This window comes from Doryrhamphus excisus, linkage group LG21, assembly GCF_037039965.1.
Source record: "Doryrhamphus excisus strain RoL-2023G ecotype Guam linkage group LG21, RoL_Dexc_Guam_v1.1, whole genome shotgun sequence".
Taxonomy (NCBI): Eukaryota; Metazoa; Chordata; class Actinopteri; order Syngnathiformes; family Syngnathidae; genus Doryrhamphus; species Doryrhamphus excisus.
The window spans coordinates 11,728,893-11,747,585 of record NC_136377.1 but is presented as its reverse complement, the minus strand read 5'-3'; the positions used below and the strand labels follow the sequence as shown (position 1 = coordinate 11,747,585).

Genomic DNA, 18,693 nt, shown 5'->3' with positions numbered 1-18,693 from the left:
TGCGCGCGTCCACTCCGACGCTGGTTGGACGCGCGCTTGTGGGATACTGACAGGCGGCGGAGCGCGTTCACGTGTCTGGCGGCGGTCTCCTGCGACAGACAGATGGGGTTGCAGTGACTCTGCTCTCTGGGCTGAACGTTAAAATAAACAACAACATTTGGCAATGACACCCGAAGAGAGCGAAAATGGAGAAAACGCAACGAATTCGGTGAGCGTAGAAAAAACGGGGGTGATATTAACACCACAAGTGGCATTTTGGCATGGAACACTAACCCCTCTTGTGTGTTGTGTGTGGCACAAAAACACCGTTAAAAATACGACACCCGCTTGTGTGTTGAAAACAACACCGTCATGTATGTAGCGTATCAGTTGAAAGTAGCTAAAATGTCAAATATATCCCGTAATTCCTCATTTAGTGGTGTTTGAGTGTTGTGTTTTTCATATAAATGAAAATATCAATCACATTTGTCCTTTCGGGATGTTGTGTCTGAAATGGATGAACAAAATTTAGTTCAAATGTATTATTTGTTTAAATTTGTACTAAATTAAATTAGAGTCTAAGCATCATACATACATTTCCACTTATATCACTTTTTCACATGTCACGTATGTGTCAGTGTTGGGTTTGGGTAGCTCTTCAAACCAGTGTGCTAATGTCAAAAATGGAGTAGTTTTCCTCTGTTTAACACAGTGTGTGTGTGTGTGTGTGTGTGTGTGTGTGTGTGTGTGTGTGACAGAGAGAGTGAGTAGGAGAAAGAGAGTCACAGGGGCTTTGTGATGGACTCTAGTGGCATGCCGAGCGGAATGATAAACAGAAGCCTGTCCTTTCCATGTCAGCAGCTTAAAATAGAGGCTAACCAAGGGGGTCTCAGATATACCCCGGACGCCATATAAGTCTGGTCCCCCGGCTCTTTGGCTTCCTGTGTGTATGTGCCTGTGTGTGTGTGTGTGTGTGTGTGTCCACAACACACTGATGCATCCACCTGCTGTTGGAGCCACAGGCTTTATATAGCACATCTCACTCAGCAGGGTCTCTCTTTTTTTTAAGTACTTCATGTGTTCACAAGGTGAAAACATGGCTTTTTACATGCATAATAACATCAGTATGTTTACATTTCAGCTTGTTAAATGTTTCAATCAAAACATGGGCCATTTTAGTTGTTTCCTAGGCATAGTGAAGCTTCCACTGAGAACAATGGCTGGATTCTCATTGTGTAACATCTTTGCCTCATATGACTATGACAGGTTGGCATTCGGGCAGCATTTGTCCTGCCGGCGTGCGTCACAGGCTTTAAGTGAGTCTCACATGAGGCACGGTCATGTCCAAATTGTGACCGGGTGATAGTGGGGGTCCCAAGAGCAGAAAAGTGGGTCAAGTCTTGGTTTCATGGGAAAGTTTGAGCTACCGTATGTCAGTTGTATTATTAGAATAGCAAACCATCAAATACACTTTTGTATGCCCCAGTTTTGTATGATTCCATCCATCCATTTAAGTGTCACAGTCGTATGCTGGAACCTCTTTGTATGATTCCATTCTTGTCAAAAACGTGGCCAAAATTTTGATTCTGTTATTATACACTGTCAAAATGGAGTGCCCAAAGAAAAGCACCTTATAAGTTGCTGACTTACTCTCCATGCATTTTATTGATAAAATAACCCGCCATGGAACCAAAGAAAGTTGCGAGCACCAGTAATTTGATAAAGAAGATGAGAAACTTGCCAGATCTCTAGGATGTACAGTATGTGAAGTCTGCATCAACAATAAGTTCCATACACTACTCAGTATGTGTATGTGTATACTCAGTATTTAATATTTTCACTCCTTATACATGTAATGCCCACTTGACTGGTTCCAATATGTGGCGGATGTGCTTTATGTATCTCAAACCTATTGTTTTTGTTCCCTGAGCAGAGTGAGATGCTAATCAACCAGCTAAGGGAGATCACCGGTGTCCAGGATCCACAGATTCTCTGTAGAGCGTTAAAGGTAAGATCTTTTTTCTCCTTTACTGTATGCATCCAAGAGATCTTCTCAGCTCCCCTGTTTACGATGAACGTCCAAACATCCAAACACAGAAATAATTTCAAACCAAAAACACAACAGTAGCCTGGCTAACTTCCATTTTGCTCTTTTTGCATGTGTTTTTAGCATTAGCAGAATTTTACATTTGCATTTGTTTTTTTGGTCTTGCAGTATTTGCGATTGCAGAGTGTTTGCAACATTTTCCCATTGCATGAGTTTTATGGTGTTTGTGTGTTTTTGGATCATTTATGTGTGGAGCATTTCAACCAGTAACGGAAGATACCAGATTTTTTTTATTCATTTATTGATTTGATTATTTTGGGGCATTTTCCCCCTATACTGATACTGATACCGATTTTGGTATTTTTATCCCAGTAAAACAGGTAACAGATACTGTCCGTGAACAACTTTAATGCGTATTATCATAACATAATAATTGTACCTGAGTGTGTTCCGAACACTGTTTTTATGCAGACAGAGGAGGTAGTATGTACTACAGAACTTGGAACAGCTGTAGGAATTAGTTGCACCCATTGCCGAGGCTTTATCAGCCTCCATTTCTGCAGAACAGCTTTATATTGTTGACCTATTTTGTCTTTTTGTATATTTCTGAAATACATATTATTGTTATCAGTTTTGGGCAACCTTAAAGGTGAAGAAGTTTGGGATGGCTCAAAACGCTCGGTTTGAAAAGGTGTGGTCAAAACTGATTTCCTTATATGGGTGTGGCTGTAAACCAGCAAAGCTCTCTGCCCTCCCCCAAGCACTGCTCCTATGTTTACTTCCTAGCAATGGCTCATACGCTAAAATGCTATAGCTACTTACCACTGAGAGACGTCTTGAAGTAACCTCTTTTCTTGAGAAACGTCGGCCTGTCGTAAGTACAGACTGTACTTCCAGATCGGATTCAGAATCCAACACATATAGCTGTATGTTAAAAGCCATTATTTTAAAAATATACATCGCCGTTTATTATCAACTCCTATACCGTTCGCAGCTAGCAGCGAGTGTGACCAGCTCCAGCCGTTGGTAGAATGAATTAAAACAGGCCATATTTGCGGGAACAACGAAATCCAAAGAAATCCAGCTGACAAGGTGCACTTTCTGGAAGAACTATAAAGCTTTGTGTGCTGGTTATCATGTGTAGCTGCTCTATAGGAGTGCAGAGCACAATACAAAAGTCCCCTTTAACCTTTTTCACAATTCGTACAATTTCAAGCTATTCATTAGACTTCAATAAATGCATACCTATCGCTCTTTAAAAGATGCCTGCTCTGTTTCAGGCCAGTCGGGGTGACATTGGACATGCTGTCGGGCTACTGACCACCCAGCCAGCAGAGGTTCGAGATGCCGGAGAACCACAAGAGTCTGGGATGCCTGGTGTTCCCTGGGAGGGACAGAAAGGTATGTTACACATTTCAGATTTGTAGTAAAGTTTCTCCATGGTGAGACCCCTAAACCCTTTGAATAATGGAGGTGTTTTGAACAGAGTATCTATGACATAACACGTTCTTGCTCAGGAGACCGCGACGAACTGCAGACCGCCATAGAGCTCAGCCTGCAGGAGTCCCACAACGCTCAAGAAGAGGAGAGAGCGTTCCATCGGTACGAGAGTGCTTTCGCTCAAAACACACGCTAATGACTTAATGTTGTTAAGTTTCTTCATGAATGCTCTGATGTCCTCGCAGGGCTCTGGAGGCCAGTGCCGAGGAGAACTCTGTGAGAAGCAAGAGGAAGAGATGTGAGGCCCAGAGCGACATGTGCAACCCCGCAGACTGGATTCGCCAGGACGACTGGCCCGTCGGCATTCGCAACGTGGGAAACACCTGCTGGTTCAGCGCCGTCATCCAGGTGAGGACGAGCAGGGCCAGATGGAGTGTGACTACACAATTCAGCATCCATTCTTCCTTGATGAGACTCTAAATAGCTCTCTGAGGCAGCTCAACACTCATTCTATACTATAGAACAATGTCGAGTGCATTATTGCCCACTTTTAATGCAGTTCGGCGCAGGATCGGATATATGGATAGTCCGGTTATATCGGTATTTTTTCCGACTCCCGAGAATATCGATATAACGAGACTTTACTGTAATATAATCACATAATGAAGACATGAGGCTATCCTGCAAGGTGTGAAAAGTGTTCCGTAGTATCAGGTGGCTCAGCAGAAATGGGAGCCATCTTTGAGACTCGGAGTGAAATGGATAATGTAATAGTGAGAGCCAACAGGGGCAGAGTCTGAAGCCTGCAAGGACAGACAGTAAGTGTTTGTTTTAGCTTCAGCATCGATTCACAGCGTCGAAGTCAGGCCTTCATCGTGCAATGGCATATTTAAGAGAGTAGCAATGGTAAAATGATACAGTGGAGTTAACATCTAAATCATACCCCCCCCCCCCTTCTGCTGACTCTGACCTGCAACAATGTAATTATGATCCAATCAGATTGGAGCCAAAGTGAATACATCATTCACCTGCTGGCTCTTATTCCCTCGTTTAGTCCTCTGTGGCTACAAATGACCGTAACAATGAGATAAGCATCCATTGAATTTCCCCACTCAAAGCTGATCAAGTGCTTGACTCGCTCCGCATCATTGGGACACATTAGATGGCTGGTTAAGTAATGACAATGTAGTCATGTAGTAAGGAAGCACATAAAACCACACAATGGGGTAAAATATGTTAAGTCAAATAAAAACAGCAAGACTAACATTTCATATTTCCATAAGACTAATGTTTGTTGTTTGTTTGTTCTGTTTTTCTCTGATTAAGACTCAGTTTTCAAGCTTGCATGTATTCTTTGTGTTCCAGTCGCTGTTCCACCTGCCTGTGTTCAGAAGGCTGGTTCTCAACTACCATCTGTCTGAGCAAATCCTGGACAAGTGTAAAAGCCACGCGGTGAGTCTTCATCTACATCAGGGGGTTGAAAAATCGTAGGAGGAATAGGCGATTTGGATATTTTTAATTTTGTCAAAAAAAAACACGCTCCCATGAATTAAATATAAACATAATTTCGGACCGTAAAAGTGAGACTTGGTTGGGAATTAGTTGTGTCGGCGCCTCACGCAGCACAAGAATGCAGTGTGTGCCTGCGCAGCCACATTGAGGAAGTGTAACATTGCTTATTAATGAACTGTTTGTACTTCATTGTGTCTCCCAAGCGACAGTGAGCCATTAAAAAGGAAAGTCAACACCATGGAAGTGAAAATGAGCATCATAAAAATGAGTCACACCCACCAATATTGTCCGCTCAACTTTCACAACCATCATTAAGTATAAAAATGATTGAATGCTAATGAATGCTAGAAGCAGAATGAGAATGAATGAATTTAATTATTCTATTTATCGGTAATGCATTTATTACTATATATTATATATATATATATTCTGTGTGCAGTGTGAGTAACTTAGGAGTTCATTTAGCTATAATGTTATAAAGTACATACTGCTATTTCTTTTTGGTCTTCCATCCATTTTCTATGCCGCTTATCCTCACGAGGGTCGCAAACAATCAAAGTGTCTACGCAACGTTGCCACAACATAAACAACCCCCAAAAATTGTTGTTATACATTAAATTTTTTTTTTTCAGAAATATAATACCATGAATGACTGACAAATTGTCACGTTGCTGTACTCTTTTATAAGGCAAAGATGCAACCCTGGCACTTCTGTCACGTTGTGGTCGTTTATTCGGCTTAAAACTGTACCTATGTGCTCTCTTCTATTGTGGAGTTGCATCATGACCTCTACAAATTTCCCCACTGAGGGACGAATAAAGGCATATCTTAATCTTAATCTTGTTCCTCTTGCACAAAATAAAACATAAAAGATGTATATAGTCGTCTATGATAGCGAATGAGTTAAATAAGCTACAGGCTGAAAAGTTTAAAAAAAAAAAGAAAGAGGTCAAAACCAATCTAAGGTTGACATGCCAAGACATTGTACTAGATATACTGTATTTTAGTTGTTATCATATGTATTATTCCTATTAAAGGTGACCTATTATGCTTTTTCACTTTACTGACCTATAAATGTAGTTAGAATGTTAGATTCTCATGTTAAACAATGCCCACATTTTTTTTGTGACAGAAAGCCTTTTTACTCTTCTGTTTCTTCAATTTTTGTTTGTTTTTGTTTCATTGTGTTTAGAATATAAAAAAAAAACAAATCAATGCTGGCCCCCAGGTCGCATTTTGTACACCCTCGATCTACGTCATCCTTAACAGACTTGTGTTGAGAGTAGTGAATTATTTTCACCATTATCTTGAATTTGTGCTGACAGGACAAGAGGAACATTGCCTTCATGCAGGAGCTGCGGTGTCTCTTCGCCCTCATGGTGGGCTCCACTCGCAGGTTTGTCGACCCCTCCGCTGCTGTAGAGCTGCTGCGGGATGCTTTCAGGACCAGTGAGGCCCAGCAGGTAAAACACAGATGCATTTTTTTCATCTTCTACCATGAGTATAAAGATGCCATTAATGGAAATGGAATGATGGATTTGTTGTTTTTTTTTTTTGTTGCTTAAACTTAAGGATGTAAGCGAGTTCTCCCACAAGCTGCTTGACTGGCTAGAGGATGCCTTTCAGCTTGCCGCCAATGGAGAGTAAGACATAAGTACATGTCATGCACATGTATTATCAGCAGCCTTCTTAACTGGATGTGCGTTTCATATGATGTTTTGCTTCCAGCAGCCCAACAGATAAGCAGCAAAACCCCATGGTGCAACTTTTCTATGGCACATTTGTAACTGAGAGGAAGCAAGAGGGTAAATATGGAACTTCTGCCGTTATTTTGCGACCAAGATGGACCACTTACATCTATCTGTCTCTGTTTAGGTAAAATCCTCTGCAACATTGAGCAGTTTGGCCAGTACCCCCTGCAAGTAAATGGCTTCAACAACCTGGATGAGTGCCTGGAAGGCGCCATGGTGGAGAGGGAGATTGAGTCGCTCCACACCGATCATAACGCTCCATGTGGTCGAGAGGTTGGTAGCTTTACCCCAGACATTTTCTGAATGAGAGCTGTACTCTATGTAGCTTATTTCTTATGCTTATTTCTCTTTTTCTACAGAGATGGTTCAAGAAGTTGCCGCCTGTTTTGACGTTTGAACTGTCCAGGTTTGAGTTCAACACTCAGCTGGGCCGCCCGGAGAAGATACACAAGAAACTGGAGTTTCCACAAATCATCTACATGGACAGGTGACACGTTTTTTGTTGTAATGTTTTGGATATTTAGGTACACAATATGCTCTAAATACTGGAAATGTGGAATCAGGTGAATATTCAATGTACAGTATTTGTAGTGGCGTCTGCTGGAATACTGTATACACTGTACCCCAATAAATCTTTACAACATCCTTCCAAAAATTCCCCAAAAGTGCAGTTTGTGGCATTTGAAGCCAGAGTTGAAATTAATCTAATCATTACAAGTCACTTTTATTGCAAATGTTTATCTGAAATGTGAGGAGAACATCAACATCAAGCTAGCAGGAGCATCAAAAATTGGGTGTCCCCTGTGGGGATCTACTGTATTCTAATTAAGTACCATCCTCTTAGTACAATGCAGTACTCTCTGTTGAGTGGATAAAGTGTCATCGTAAAGACAGTATTTGACAATGTTCTTGCAAATTAATTAATCTGTTGTGACACTCTGCATTGTATTTGCAGATACCTTCATAAAAACATACAGTCCACACATGAGAGGAGAGGTGAAGTGAAAAAGCTGAAGGAGCAGCTTGCAACCCTCCAACAGAAACTTGAATGGTACGCAGGAGAGATCCCCTATTTTGTGGGCTATAGTTCTCATACTCGCTACTTGTACTGTACTTCCATGTAGCTACAAGAATTACGGCTCGGGACCCAGCAAGTATCCTCTGGCCGACATGCTTCAGTTTGTGTTGGAGTTTGCATCCACTAAGCCCGCCAGTGTTTCCCCAGCTGAAGACACCAGACCACCTTCTTCTTCGCCCACTCCTCCCGGCCACCCCCTCAGTGAGAACATCAGCCAAGACAGCAGGTTAGTACACATCACAACATACAAATGAAATAGTCGATGAAACGTGTCACACTGTCGTCACTCAGTGACCCTGCAGATGAGGAGCAAGGCCTCATTTCCAGCTGCCAACGCACCCCCATATACAAGCCCTTCACCCAGTGCAGACACCCTGCTGACTGCCCACCCCATCCTGCCCCCCACAGCATTACAGACGAGGAGCTGTACTTTGTTAAGACCTGCCTACAGCGTTGGAGGATGGAGGTGGAGAACGACATCAATGGTACTTTGTAGTATTCATACAGTTATGTTTTATCACCCTTCAGCTGGTTTTGATGGACTTTATTTTGCTATTTGTGTGCGGCAGAACTAAAAGCCAACATCGACAGACTCAGTCAGACGCTGGAGGGCATGTACTCAGACAACAGCCTCTGCCAGGTAATGTTTATGCTCTCCCTATTTCATCTGACACACAGCTTTCTAGATTAAAATGTCAGGCTGCACTTAGAAAACACAACAAAACACAAAAACCTTAGTGGACAAACAATGAAAGGTATGCACAGAATATTGTTTATAAACATGATGAAGGTATGAGGGACAATCTGGCGAAGAATCACACCCGCAGCCACGTTTAAAAAGTATATAAAGTATGTATTAAGTATTTTTTTGTCGATAAATCAATACTTTATTCTTCTATTTTTAACATTTTATTGTAATACTTATATTTTATACTTTATAAAATTCTAACTTTATTCTGTTTTTTTTGTGAAATGGATACTGTACTTTGAAGAAAAGAAGAAGAAAAGACAACTTTATCAGTGCAGTGATTCTTTATTTCAGTCTAGCTTCATACATCTTTTTTCCTTGTAAAATTATTCCTGCAATATTTACTTTATAACAATAACAATATTAATATTAAGATATTTTTCAAGTAATATTTGACATATTTTTTGTATTATTATGTTTTTTTTCCACGGCCATACGTCTCTGTTTATTCATACCTGCACATTCGGGATCTTATGAACAAAGACAGAGACAAAATGAGTTAGTTGCAACTGTGAGGCCATCGTCAAAATCCTTGTGTCTTTTTAGGTACCCTACAAACTGCACGCAGTACTTGTGCACGAGGGCCAGGCCTCAGCAGGCCACTATTGGGCATACATTTATGACCACATCAACCAGCGCTGGATGAAGTACAACGACATCAGTATCACAGAGTCCTCGTGGGAAGAGCTGGAGCGGGACTCTTTCGGGGGGATGACCAACGCCAGTGCCTACTGCCTCATGTACATCGACAACAGGCTACCCCACCTCATCACTGGTACTGTCCATCTTTCTATGTGCCCCGCGGTCTGCAGTAGTGTGTATTCTGACACGGACTGGCATCTATCCAGACGACACAGATGATGAGACAGGCCAGGTTCTGCATGGCATGGACTCGCTGCCGCCCATCCTGAGACGCTATGTGCACCAAGACAACCGCTGGTTCCAGCAGGAGCTCAGCGAGTGGGAGGAGCAGCTGTGTCAGGCGGCGGCGCCCCAAGGGGAGTCCTCGCTAAGTCCTGCCGAGCCCCCCAAAGCCAGCACAGATGACACACAGCATTCTGCACCCGTCGAGCCAGCACCACAGTCAGGACCTCAGACTGATGAGCCTGCTCAGGGGGCTGCTTTGGAACCACAACCAGAGGTTCAGAGGGATGAGGAGCCGGCAGGACCAACAGAAGGTCTGTTATAATGTGTTTCCCAAACTTACTTGGGGGCAGCAGGGCGAGGCTGGGGCCCCATCAGTTATTCCACAAAAAAGGGTTTCACTTATTCACAAAAAATATAATCTCAATCACTATTAATAACAGTTCACAACATGAATGGTTCTTCCAAACATTAGCTTCTCTTGTCATTTCCTACCTGACAGAATTTTCCTCACATTGGTATGCTTGGAGTTCTTCCGGCTTCCCAGCATGCCTTGAGAATTTAATTTAAGAGTTGATATGCGTGCATGGGATTTCCTCCCACATTCCAAAAACATGCTAGGTTAATTGGTGACTCCAAATTGTCAATAGGTATGAATGTGAGTGTGAATGGTTGTTTGTCTATATGTGATTAGCTGGCGACCAGTCCAGGATGTACCCCGCCTCTCGCCCGAAGTCAGCTGGGATAGGCTCCAGCACGCCCGCGACCCTCATGAGAGAATGAATGAATGAATGACAAGCAGGCCACACTAATGTAAACTTTGATGTCAAGTAGGGGCCCACAAAATCCTGCATTTGAGACCCCTGTTTCAAAATGTTGGTAGACAGTAAGTAACTCTTTCGCTTTCTTTCTTTTACTGAATAGAAGCAGAGGTCACGGCACCACCACAGAAGTCTGACTGCCATGCAGATGAGAGCGAGTTCACAGACAGTGACACGCACACGCCCATCCAGGGTTCCACCACCACGGCTACTGAGATGGAGTCTCACAGACAGGTGGGTTAAGTCTGTCAAAACCACCTGTTTTGTATATAGGTCGTAAATTCTAGGCCACTAAAATAAAATGTGTACACGTGGGTGAAGGATCTCATTTCATCACTTAGCATAGTGATGGAGAGCCACGCTCTGGACTCTAATGTATTTGTAAGGTACAGATAAAGTCAAGGTCATGTACAATTACTGCTACCACATGATTAGCAGTTGTGAAGTGGAGCAGTAAGAATGTCCATGTTTAAAGTGTTGTGCAGCCTTATCCCAAATGATAAGAAGAGTATTGCGCTGAATACGTTGCATGCTGGTGGAATGGAAGTGTTGTGTTGATGTGTTGACGGGAAAGTACGACGTGACATTTTCAAGATGTCTTGCATTTCACACACACATTTTTATATGGAGCTAAAGAGGAACACTCTCTGGAGACTTCAGTGTACGGTGTACCATTCCTCATAAAGGGCCCACAAAACCCAGTCATTGAATTTTTAGTAAATACTGTCAATTTTGTTTTGATGTATAGTTATACAGCATATCTTTATCTGTCAGACTCCTGGCCCTGAAGTGGAGCTCAGTAGCAGTCAGCCGCCTTGCAACCTCTTGCTAAAGAAAGAGGACAGAGAGGAGAAAGAAGAAGAAGAAGAATCTCAACACGACCCGGAGCCCTCCTCTGAGGAGCCTACTCAGTATGAAGCAGATCGGAAGGACGAGGAGCCACGGGAGGAGCAGGTCCCTGCAAGACGGCGACAGGCAGAGAATGAGGTCTCTGAGGTGGAGATCCCCAATGTGGGAAGAATCATGGTGAGGGCTGATGCAGATGGATACAATGAAGAGGTAAGTCCGGTCTAATTTGTATCAAATTGAGTTAAACAGTAGCCTACCAGGAAAGTCATTTATTGCCATATTCATCCTCCTCCTGGAAATTAAAACCACTAAAGTTGTCTTCTTCAGAATTCTGTCTTGTTCAGTATTAAACAGCCTCATAATTCACAACTTCCTGACATTGCACTCGAAACATCATGGGAACTTAAGTTCTTCTAGCCATAAATTAGCCGCATTATTATATAATGCGAAAGGTTCAAAGCATAAGAAAAAGGTAGCAGATTATACACCAGAAATTACGGTAGTAAACAATAATAATAATGATAAAATGTTGGATGATAAATCTAACTACATGGAAAGCAGTGAAGTTGATTTTATGATTGTTACTTCACCTCCTTTGACAGATGATGCTGACTCCAGCTATGCAGGGCATCATCCTGGCCATTGCAAAGGCCAGACAAACATTCGACACAGAAGGTCCCGAGGCTGGACTCATTAAGGTGCGTCCCTTGTCCGTGAAGATGCCTGGAAAGTATCTTTTTAGACGCACTGCCTTTTTTTCTGCTGCATTCATCTCAGTGACATTATATGAGGAGTTTATTTATATCCAAATTATGATGGACAATATCTTCCCCAGGCCTTCCACGAAGAGTACTCCCGCTTGTACGAGCTTGCGCAGGAGGAGACAACACCGCGGGAGGATGCTCGTCTGCAGCACGCTCTGGTTTACTTCTTTCAGAACAAGGCGCCCAAACGCATCATAGAGAGGACGCTGCTGGAGCAGTTCACTGACCGCAACCTCAGCTTTGATGAAAGGTAATATATATTACACGTCAGTGTGTCTTTTCCTTTTTATTTATATTTATTTTATTTTAATGTCAACAATTGCTTTGTGGTACGGATTTAACCCCCGCCCGAACTGAACTCTCTACAGAATACATATGCTGCCATCTAGTGGATGCATGCAGCATCACTCTGTACATGCGCCACTCAGGCACTTTACTACAATAATAAAACTCACTTTGCATGAATGGAATTAATTTAACAATTTCGGTATTATTTTTCTGCCAATATTGACATCAGTGTGCCACACAGCAACAACATTGCTCACTCAGTATGTCCACAGTGGGGAATTGTTTTATTATTACAGTAAAGTCTCGTTATATCGATATTCTCGGGAGTCGGAAAAAATACCGATATAACTGGACTATCCATATATCCGATCCTGCGCCGAACTGCATTAAAAGTGGGCAATAATGCAGCTATGTGGGGCGGGTTGAGCATGACCTGTGAACCAGGAAGTGCGGGAATCGGTGTGTGTGCTGCACTCTGGTGGTGGAAGTGTGAAAAATAAAGTTGACTGGAAGCAGCCGTTCGCCGTGTTCTTTTTTGGTATTGAAATCCTTAAGCAAAGATTGATTTAAGCTGCTTTTGTATCGATATAAGCAGACCAAATTGGCTGGCGGGAGATGAAAAGGGCATCGTAGTAACCGGATTATCATAATAACCGGGTATCGTACTAATGGAACTAATTATATCATAAAAGACTAGAAATTTGCCGGGAAATGAAAATAGTATCGTAATAAGTAGTAATTCGTTATAACCGATATCGATATAACGAGACTTTACTGTACTTTCATGATAAAGCATCTCGTTCATTTCTGCAGAGCCATCAGCATCATGAGGGAAGCCCGAGCCAAGCTTCGCCTCATCAAGCCAGAGGACATGGATATGGATGAGTACATGGTACTGTCTGAGTTCTCTATGCACTACGTATTATGATGCTCATTAGCTTGTTTATATTGTATATTCAAGGCAGTCAGCAGGGTTGAAATTCCAAGAAGTGAGCCCACAGTGTAATTTGATCTCAGGGGAAGGGTGAGCATGAAAGCTGGTGTGTGATGTCCGCTGGAGTTTCGAAACCTTTCACAGATCTTGGAAATAGTGTCTGAGATCCATCCATCCTCCATCCATCCATCCATCCATCCATCTTCTTCCGCTTATCCGGGGTCGGGTTGCGGGGGCAGCAGTCTAAGCAGAGAAGTCCAGACTTCCCGCTCCCCGGCTGCTTCCTCCATCTCCTCCCAGCGGATCCTGAAGCGTTCCCATGCCAGTTGAGAGACTTAGCCTGCATTCCAGTGGCAGTTTGACTTGCCTTCATTGTTCTCCCGAGACCAGTGGTTCCCAAACTTTCATGTGCCCCTTCAGACATTTGACTTGAAGCTATGTACCCTCTACTCCTGCACACTTAAACCTTTATTAATCTGCATTAACATGAAACATTGAACATGATTAAATTGGTTAATCAACTTTATAATAAATAAGTAATTCTTATTTAGCATGGTGACATTTTGACTAAGGTTTGACGTGAGCACTGATAAATAGATAAGTATTCATACTACATATCTTTTATTTCAACTTGAGCTTCACATATGTCCACTTGCAATTGCTATGATTTAAGTCTGCATAATAATCTGATACCAAATTGAAATGGACATGATAAGGTAGTATTCAAAATACAAAAATGACGCTGTGATGCATTCAGGCACACCTGAATTGTGAATGTTAGGGGCTAATTGTTTGTCATTTTTGTTCATGTAAACTTTTTCAACAATCATCCTAGCTGTACGGCGGTCGTGTGGTTAGCGCGCAGACCTCACAGCTAGGGAGACCAGGGTTCAATCCACCCTCGGCCATCTCTGTGTGGAGTTTGCATGTTCTCCCCGTGCATGCGTGGGTTTTCTCCGGGTACTCCGGTTTCCTCCCACATTCCAAAAACATGCTAGGTTAATTGGTGACTCCAAATTGTCCATAGGTATGAATGTGAGTGTGAATGGTTGTTTGTCTATATGTGCCCTGTGATTGGCTGGCGAGGGTGTACAGGGTGTAGCCCGCCTCTCGCCCGAAGACAGCTGGGGTAGACTCCATCACCCCCGCGACCCTTGTGAGGAAAAAGCGGTAGAAAATGAATGAATGAATGAATCCTAGCTGTAGAAACTAAAGTAAACTGATTTCTTTTTCATCGGCAATGACATCATACCAAGTGCTGAGGAAGTCAATGATCGCAACTCAAACTGCATTGAATGCAGCCATAGTCTCTCCAAGGCAGCCTGACCAAATGCCTGAGCCATTTAATCTGGCTCCTCTCGATGTAGAGGGCCAGTGACACTACTCTTAAGTCTCTCCCGAATAACAGTGCTTCTCCTGTTTTAAGGGAGATCCCAGCCACCCTATAGAGGAGACTCATTTTGGACGTTCTTGTCCTTTCTGTCACTACCCAAGGTCATGGCCATAGGAGTGTAGGAATGTAGATCAACTGGTACTTTGCCTTTCGACTCAGCTCCCTCCTCTCTACAAAAGACCAATGCAGAGTCCGCATCACTGCAGAAGCCGTATGTCATGGCTCAAGGAAGTCAGCCTGTCTGGTACCCCATTTTCCTAGAATACTCCCCACAGGATTCCTTGAGAAACATGGTTAAGTGCCTTATCTAAGTCCATAAAACACGTGTAGACTGGTTGGGCAAACTCCCAAGAACCGTGCTGAGAGTGTCGAGTTGGTCCACAGTTCCACGACCAGGGTGAAAACCACACTGATTCAAGATTCAGCTATCTGCAAGACCCTCCTCCCCAGAACCCCTGAATAGACCTTACCAGGATGGCTGAGGAGTGTGATCCCACAATAGTTGGAATACACCCTCCTGTCCTCCTTCTTAAAAAAGGGGGACCACCACCCTTGTTTGCCAATCCAGAGACACTGCCCCCGATGTCCTCGACAACCACAGTCCCAGAGATAGGATAGCCCACCTTTCCCACAGGCCTGCTGGGTCTGACCAGCATCCTCCCCCACGAGCGGAGCCAGCTCACCGCTAGGTGGTGATCTGTTGACAGCTCTGACCCTATCTTCATCTGAGTGTCCAAAACATGTGTCTGCAAGACACCTCAACACGACCACAGAGTCAATCATCAAGCTGTGGGTCCTGATCCCAACTATACATATGGACACACTGACGCTTGAACCTGGTGTTCATTACGGGCAAGCATAAATGTCCAGTAAGAAAGCACCATTCATATTCAGATCAGGGGGACCTTTCCTCCCAATCACATGGCATGTCTCCAGGTCACTGTCGCTGCCAACATGAGCGTTGCAGTCCCTCAGTAGAAGAAGAGAATCCCCCGACGGAGCACTCTCTAATAGTCCCTGTAGGAAATCCAAAAAGACTGGGTACTCTGAGCTGCTATTTGCCACATAAGTACAAACAACAGTCAGGATTCAACCACCCACCTGAAGGCGTGGGTTAAAATACAGTGTACAAGCTCTGGGCAACAGAAATTGCCAGCCCTGCCCGGTGCCTCTCGATAAAGTCCAACCCCTCTCAAGAGGACTGGTTCCATGCAGACCCCTTGTTGTGTGCATCGAAGTCAGTCTGACAATTGAAGCCAGAACGTCTCCACCTCGAGCGCCAGCTCAGGGTGCTTCTCCATCAGAGAGGTGACATTCCACGTCCATAGAGCGAGTTTCTTCAGTGGGAACATTGTTGCCTCTTCTGTAGGCCCCATCACCGGATGCTCGCCATCATGCACCACCTGCAGGCCTGAGTCCCGTGACAATGCGTCGCTCAAAGCGGAGTAGTATGTGACACTCAAGTGTAACTGTATTAAGTCATCATAGTTTTTCTAGAAGTCGATTGCTGATGGATACAAATACAGTAGTATTATGCTGAAAAACTGTGTTTGGTTTTTCTTTGCTTGTGCTAACTTTGTTGGTCATGTTGTGTGGTCTTTCACAGCAGTGGCATGATGACTACAGAATGTTCCGGACTGTGTTTGTCTACCTGCTAACCGGACTGGAGCACTACCAGCACGGGAAGTACGTCTTTCTGCATCATGGCTTGACAGACATGTATTAGAAAGGATGACGTTTTGTGTTAATATTGCAGGATACGGGAGGCTCTGACCTACCTGGCTCACGCATACGACGCCAACGCCACTCTGCTCAGGAGCGGAGAGAAACGTGGCGTGGAAACTTCACTTATTGCACTTTACAGGAGGAAATGCCTCATAGTGAGTAACGCTGCATTCAAGGCTGCCGGGAAATAAGAACTATCACACTTGAAGCAACTGAAGCCCAATGGTATGAACTCTTTGTGTGTGTGTTACTCCCATGCTGCAGACTCTGAACGAAAGCGCGACACGCCTCTTTGCCAGTGGGGAGGAGAACAAGGTGGAGGAGGGTGTGGCCATCATGGATGAGGTGGTCATTCCATGCCTGCATCTCATGAGCCGCGAGTCGCAGCTATCGCAGGAGGACCGTGACACGATGGAAAGCATCCGCAGCCAGTGGTGCTGCTGTCTGGGCCAGGACATGGATGGTAAGATCCAAACAGAGCTTATCTGCTAAATAAACACAGCTAACCGCTATGTTTTTTTTCTGTTCAGACTCGCTGCAGATGAAACTGGGTGAGTTTCTGCCAAGGGTTCTGGACTGCTCTGCTGAGACGGTGGTGCTTAAAGACCCCCCTAAAGTCCATGTGAACCAGGCCCACGACCTGTGCAGTCGCCTGGCTGCCGTCATGGAGTCTATCCACAACACCTCAGTGGTCATTGTCAAGTAAAGTCCAGCTCCAAACTCAAACAGATGAACTTGAAACCATGCTGAAATCAACATGGCCAACGCACAGCAGGGGTTCAGTCATTTCAGTCATTTAGTCCTCCGGGCCACATGGCTTGTAGCGTGAACTGTAAGCATTAGCAAGCTGGAAGAGTCGAAAAACACATATGGTTGTCTGTTACATCACACAAGTATGTTTACCTTATTAAGAGTACAGGAAGTGATGAGTTGAGATTGTGTTGCCAGGCAGAGTGAGCACATAACATTTGTACTGCACACTGACAAATGATGTTGATTGTTGTTTTTCTAAATATGTATTTTATATTATTACTTTGTATTTTTCCTGAATAGACTTTGACAAGTCTTATGATGTAGGTAAAGCACAGACAAGTGAGTACATCTTCAAAGTAGCGCTACAGAGAAATGTCACAGAGAAAAGTACAGTAAAGTCTCGTTATATCGATATCGGTTAAAACAAATTACTACTTATTACGATACTATTTTCATTTCCCGGCAAATTTCTAGTCTTTTATGATATAATTAGCTCCGTTAGTACGATACCCGGTTATTATGATAATCCGGTTACTAGGATGCCCTTTTCATCTCCCGCCAGCCAATTTGGTCTGCTTATATCGATACAAAAGCAGCTTAAATCAATCTTTGCTTAAGGATTTCAATACCAAAAAAGAACACGGCGAACGGCTGCTTCCAGTCAACTTTATTTTTCACACTTCCACCACCAGAGTGCAGCACACACAGCGGAAAACACCCGTCCCTCGCGCCTACCCCTCCGGGTGGCAACACCTTCCCTATCGATAGTTCCGGGGTGAATTATGTTCCGGGGTGAATTATGTCCCGGTAACCGGTAATCACTACAGCGTAAGTTTATTTTTATTTACTGTAATACAAAATGTATTGTAGTACAAAAGCATGCTAGATACGCAATCCATGAACTCACGGAGAAAATTACATGCCATATCAAAGATCCGCCCACTTTTAATGCAGTTCGGCGCAGGATCGGATATATGGATAGTCCGGTTATATCGGTATTTTTTCCGACTCCCGAGAATATCGATATAACGAGACTTTACTGTATTAGAGGAACGTGCAATAGTGGATTATTTAGGAAGAGGCTATTTAAACCTTTTTAAGGTTATATTCATCCTTATGGAGCGGCACCTTGCTTTAAAACACAGTGCTTGTCTCCTCTACAGGTGCTTTTCTGTATCACAGACATCAAATATTTCCTATTTGTATGTGCCTAACAAATCTTTAGAAACAAGATTTGTAAAGATTAAAATCTCGAAACAACCTGTCACTACTTCCTTTTGGCTTTGCCTCAATAAATCTTTTCACTTCTGCGGGTTGTCTTCTTTCAACCCCTCTCCATAGGCCTGCACAAATACGACAGTGTTAATCAAATGTGAGCTTTTTTATTCTTGCATGGTGGGTGTCTGCAATAACAACTTTATTTTTCCTGTCCTCCAGTTAGTCTTTCATGGTGGCTCTTGCATAGATTAATAGGTCACTGGCAAGAAGGGGGTTTGGACAGCTGTCCTTGTCTGCAGTCCATCATTAAAGGGGTTTTTGGGGGCATCTCGCACAAAAACACGCATCACCATAAATAGAGATGGCTCTTAAATAACAGATGGCAGCAGTACAGTAGATATAGTGCTGCACACTAACTCAGTCTAGCCATAATTCCCATTTTATGACTCGAGAGACAATATGACAAATTTGAGAGACAAATGACTCTTATGTTGATCTCAGTAGAACAAAAGCATGCTGAGCTTTATAA

At 43.4% G+C, this 18,693-nt stretch overlaps 1 protein-coding gene across 3 annotated transcripts; it reads left to right on the top strand.

Annotated features, from left to right (window-relative positions):
- The first annotated feature begins 50 nt into the window (after nt 1-50).
- Nucleotides 51-18,246, top strand: usp28 (ubiquitin specific peptidase 28). Of its 3 annotated transcripts, none has more exons than XM_078787607.1 (26): nt 51-208; nt 1,913-1,987; nt 3,307-3,427; nt 3,544-3,628; nt 3,712-3,874; nt 4,832-4,918; nt 6,304-6,441; nt 6,551-6,621; nt 6,710-6,783; nt 6,854-7,002; nt 7,089-7,216; nt 7,685-7,780; nt 7,854-8,033; nt 8,099-8,292; nt 8,377-8,447; nt 9,102-9,330; nt 9,404-9,733; nt 10,344-10,474; nt 11,015-11,299; nt 11,692-11,787; nt 11,925-12,103; nt 12,955-13,033; nt 16,075-16,154; nt 16,225-16,348; nt 16,458-16,656; nt 16,724-18,246. In XM_078787607.1, the coding sequence occupies exons 1-26, from the start codon at nt 164-166 to the stop codon at nt 16,897-16,899; spliced, it is 3,585 nt and encodes a 1,194-aa protein (XP_078643733.1). In that variant the 5' UTR covers nt 51-163; the 3' UTR covers nt 16,900-18,246. The 3 variants fall into 3 exon arrangements, with proteins under 3 accessions (XP_078643733.1, XP_078643734.1, XP_057942452.2); XM_078787608.1 differs by having other exon boundaries at nt 6,707-6,783; nt 8,216-8,292; XM_058086469.2 differs by having other exon boundaries at nt 6,707-6,783.
- The last annotated feature ends 447 nt before the right edge of the window (nt 18,247-18,693 follow it).

Bases quoted from the DNA above. Each gene is read 5' to 3' on its own strand.
- usp28 (XM_058086469.2), top strand. From the start codon at position 164: ATGACACCCGAAGAGAGCGAAAATGGAGAAAACGCAACGAATTCG. The intron at 8,448-9,101 runs GTAATGTTTATG...GTGTCTTTTTAG, and splicing joins CAGACAACAGCCTCTGCCAG to GTACCCTACAAACTGCACGC. The intron at 9,734-10,343 runs GTCTGTTATAAT...TTTACTGAATAG, and splicing joins GCCGGCAGGACCAACAGAAG to AAGCAGAGGTCACGGCACCA.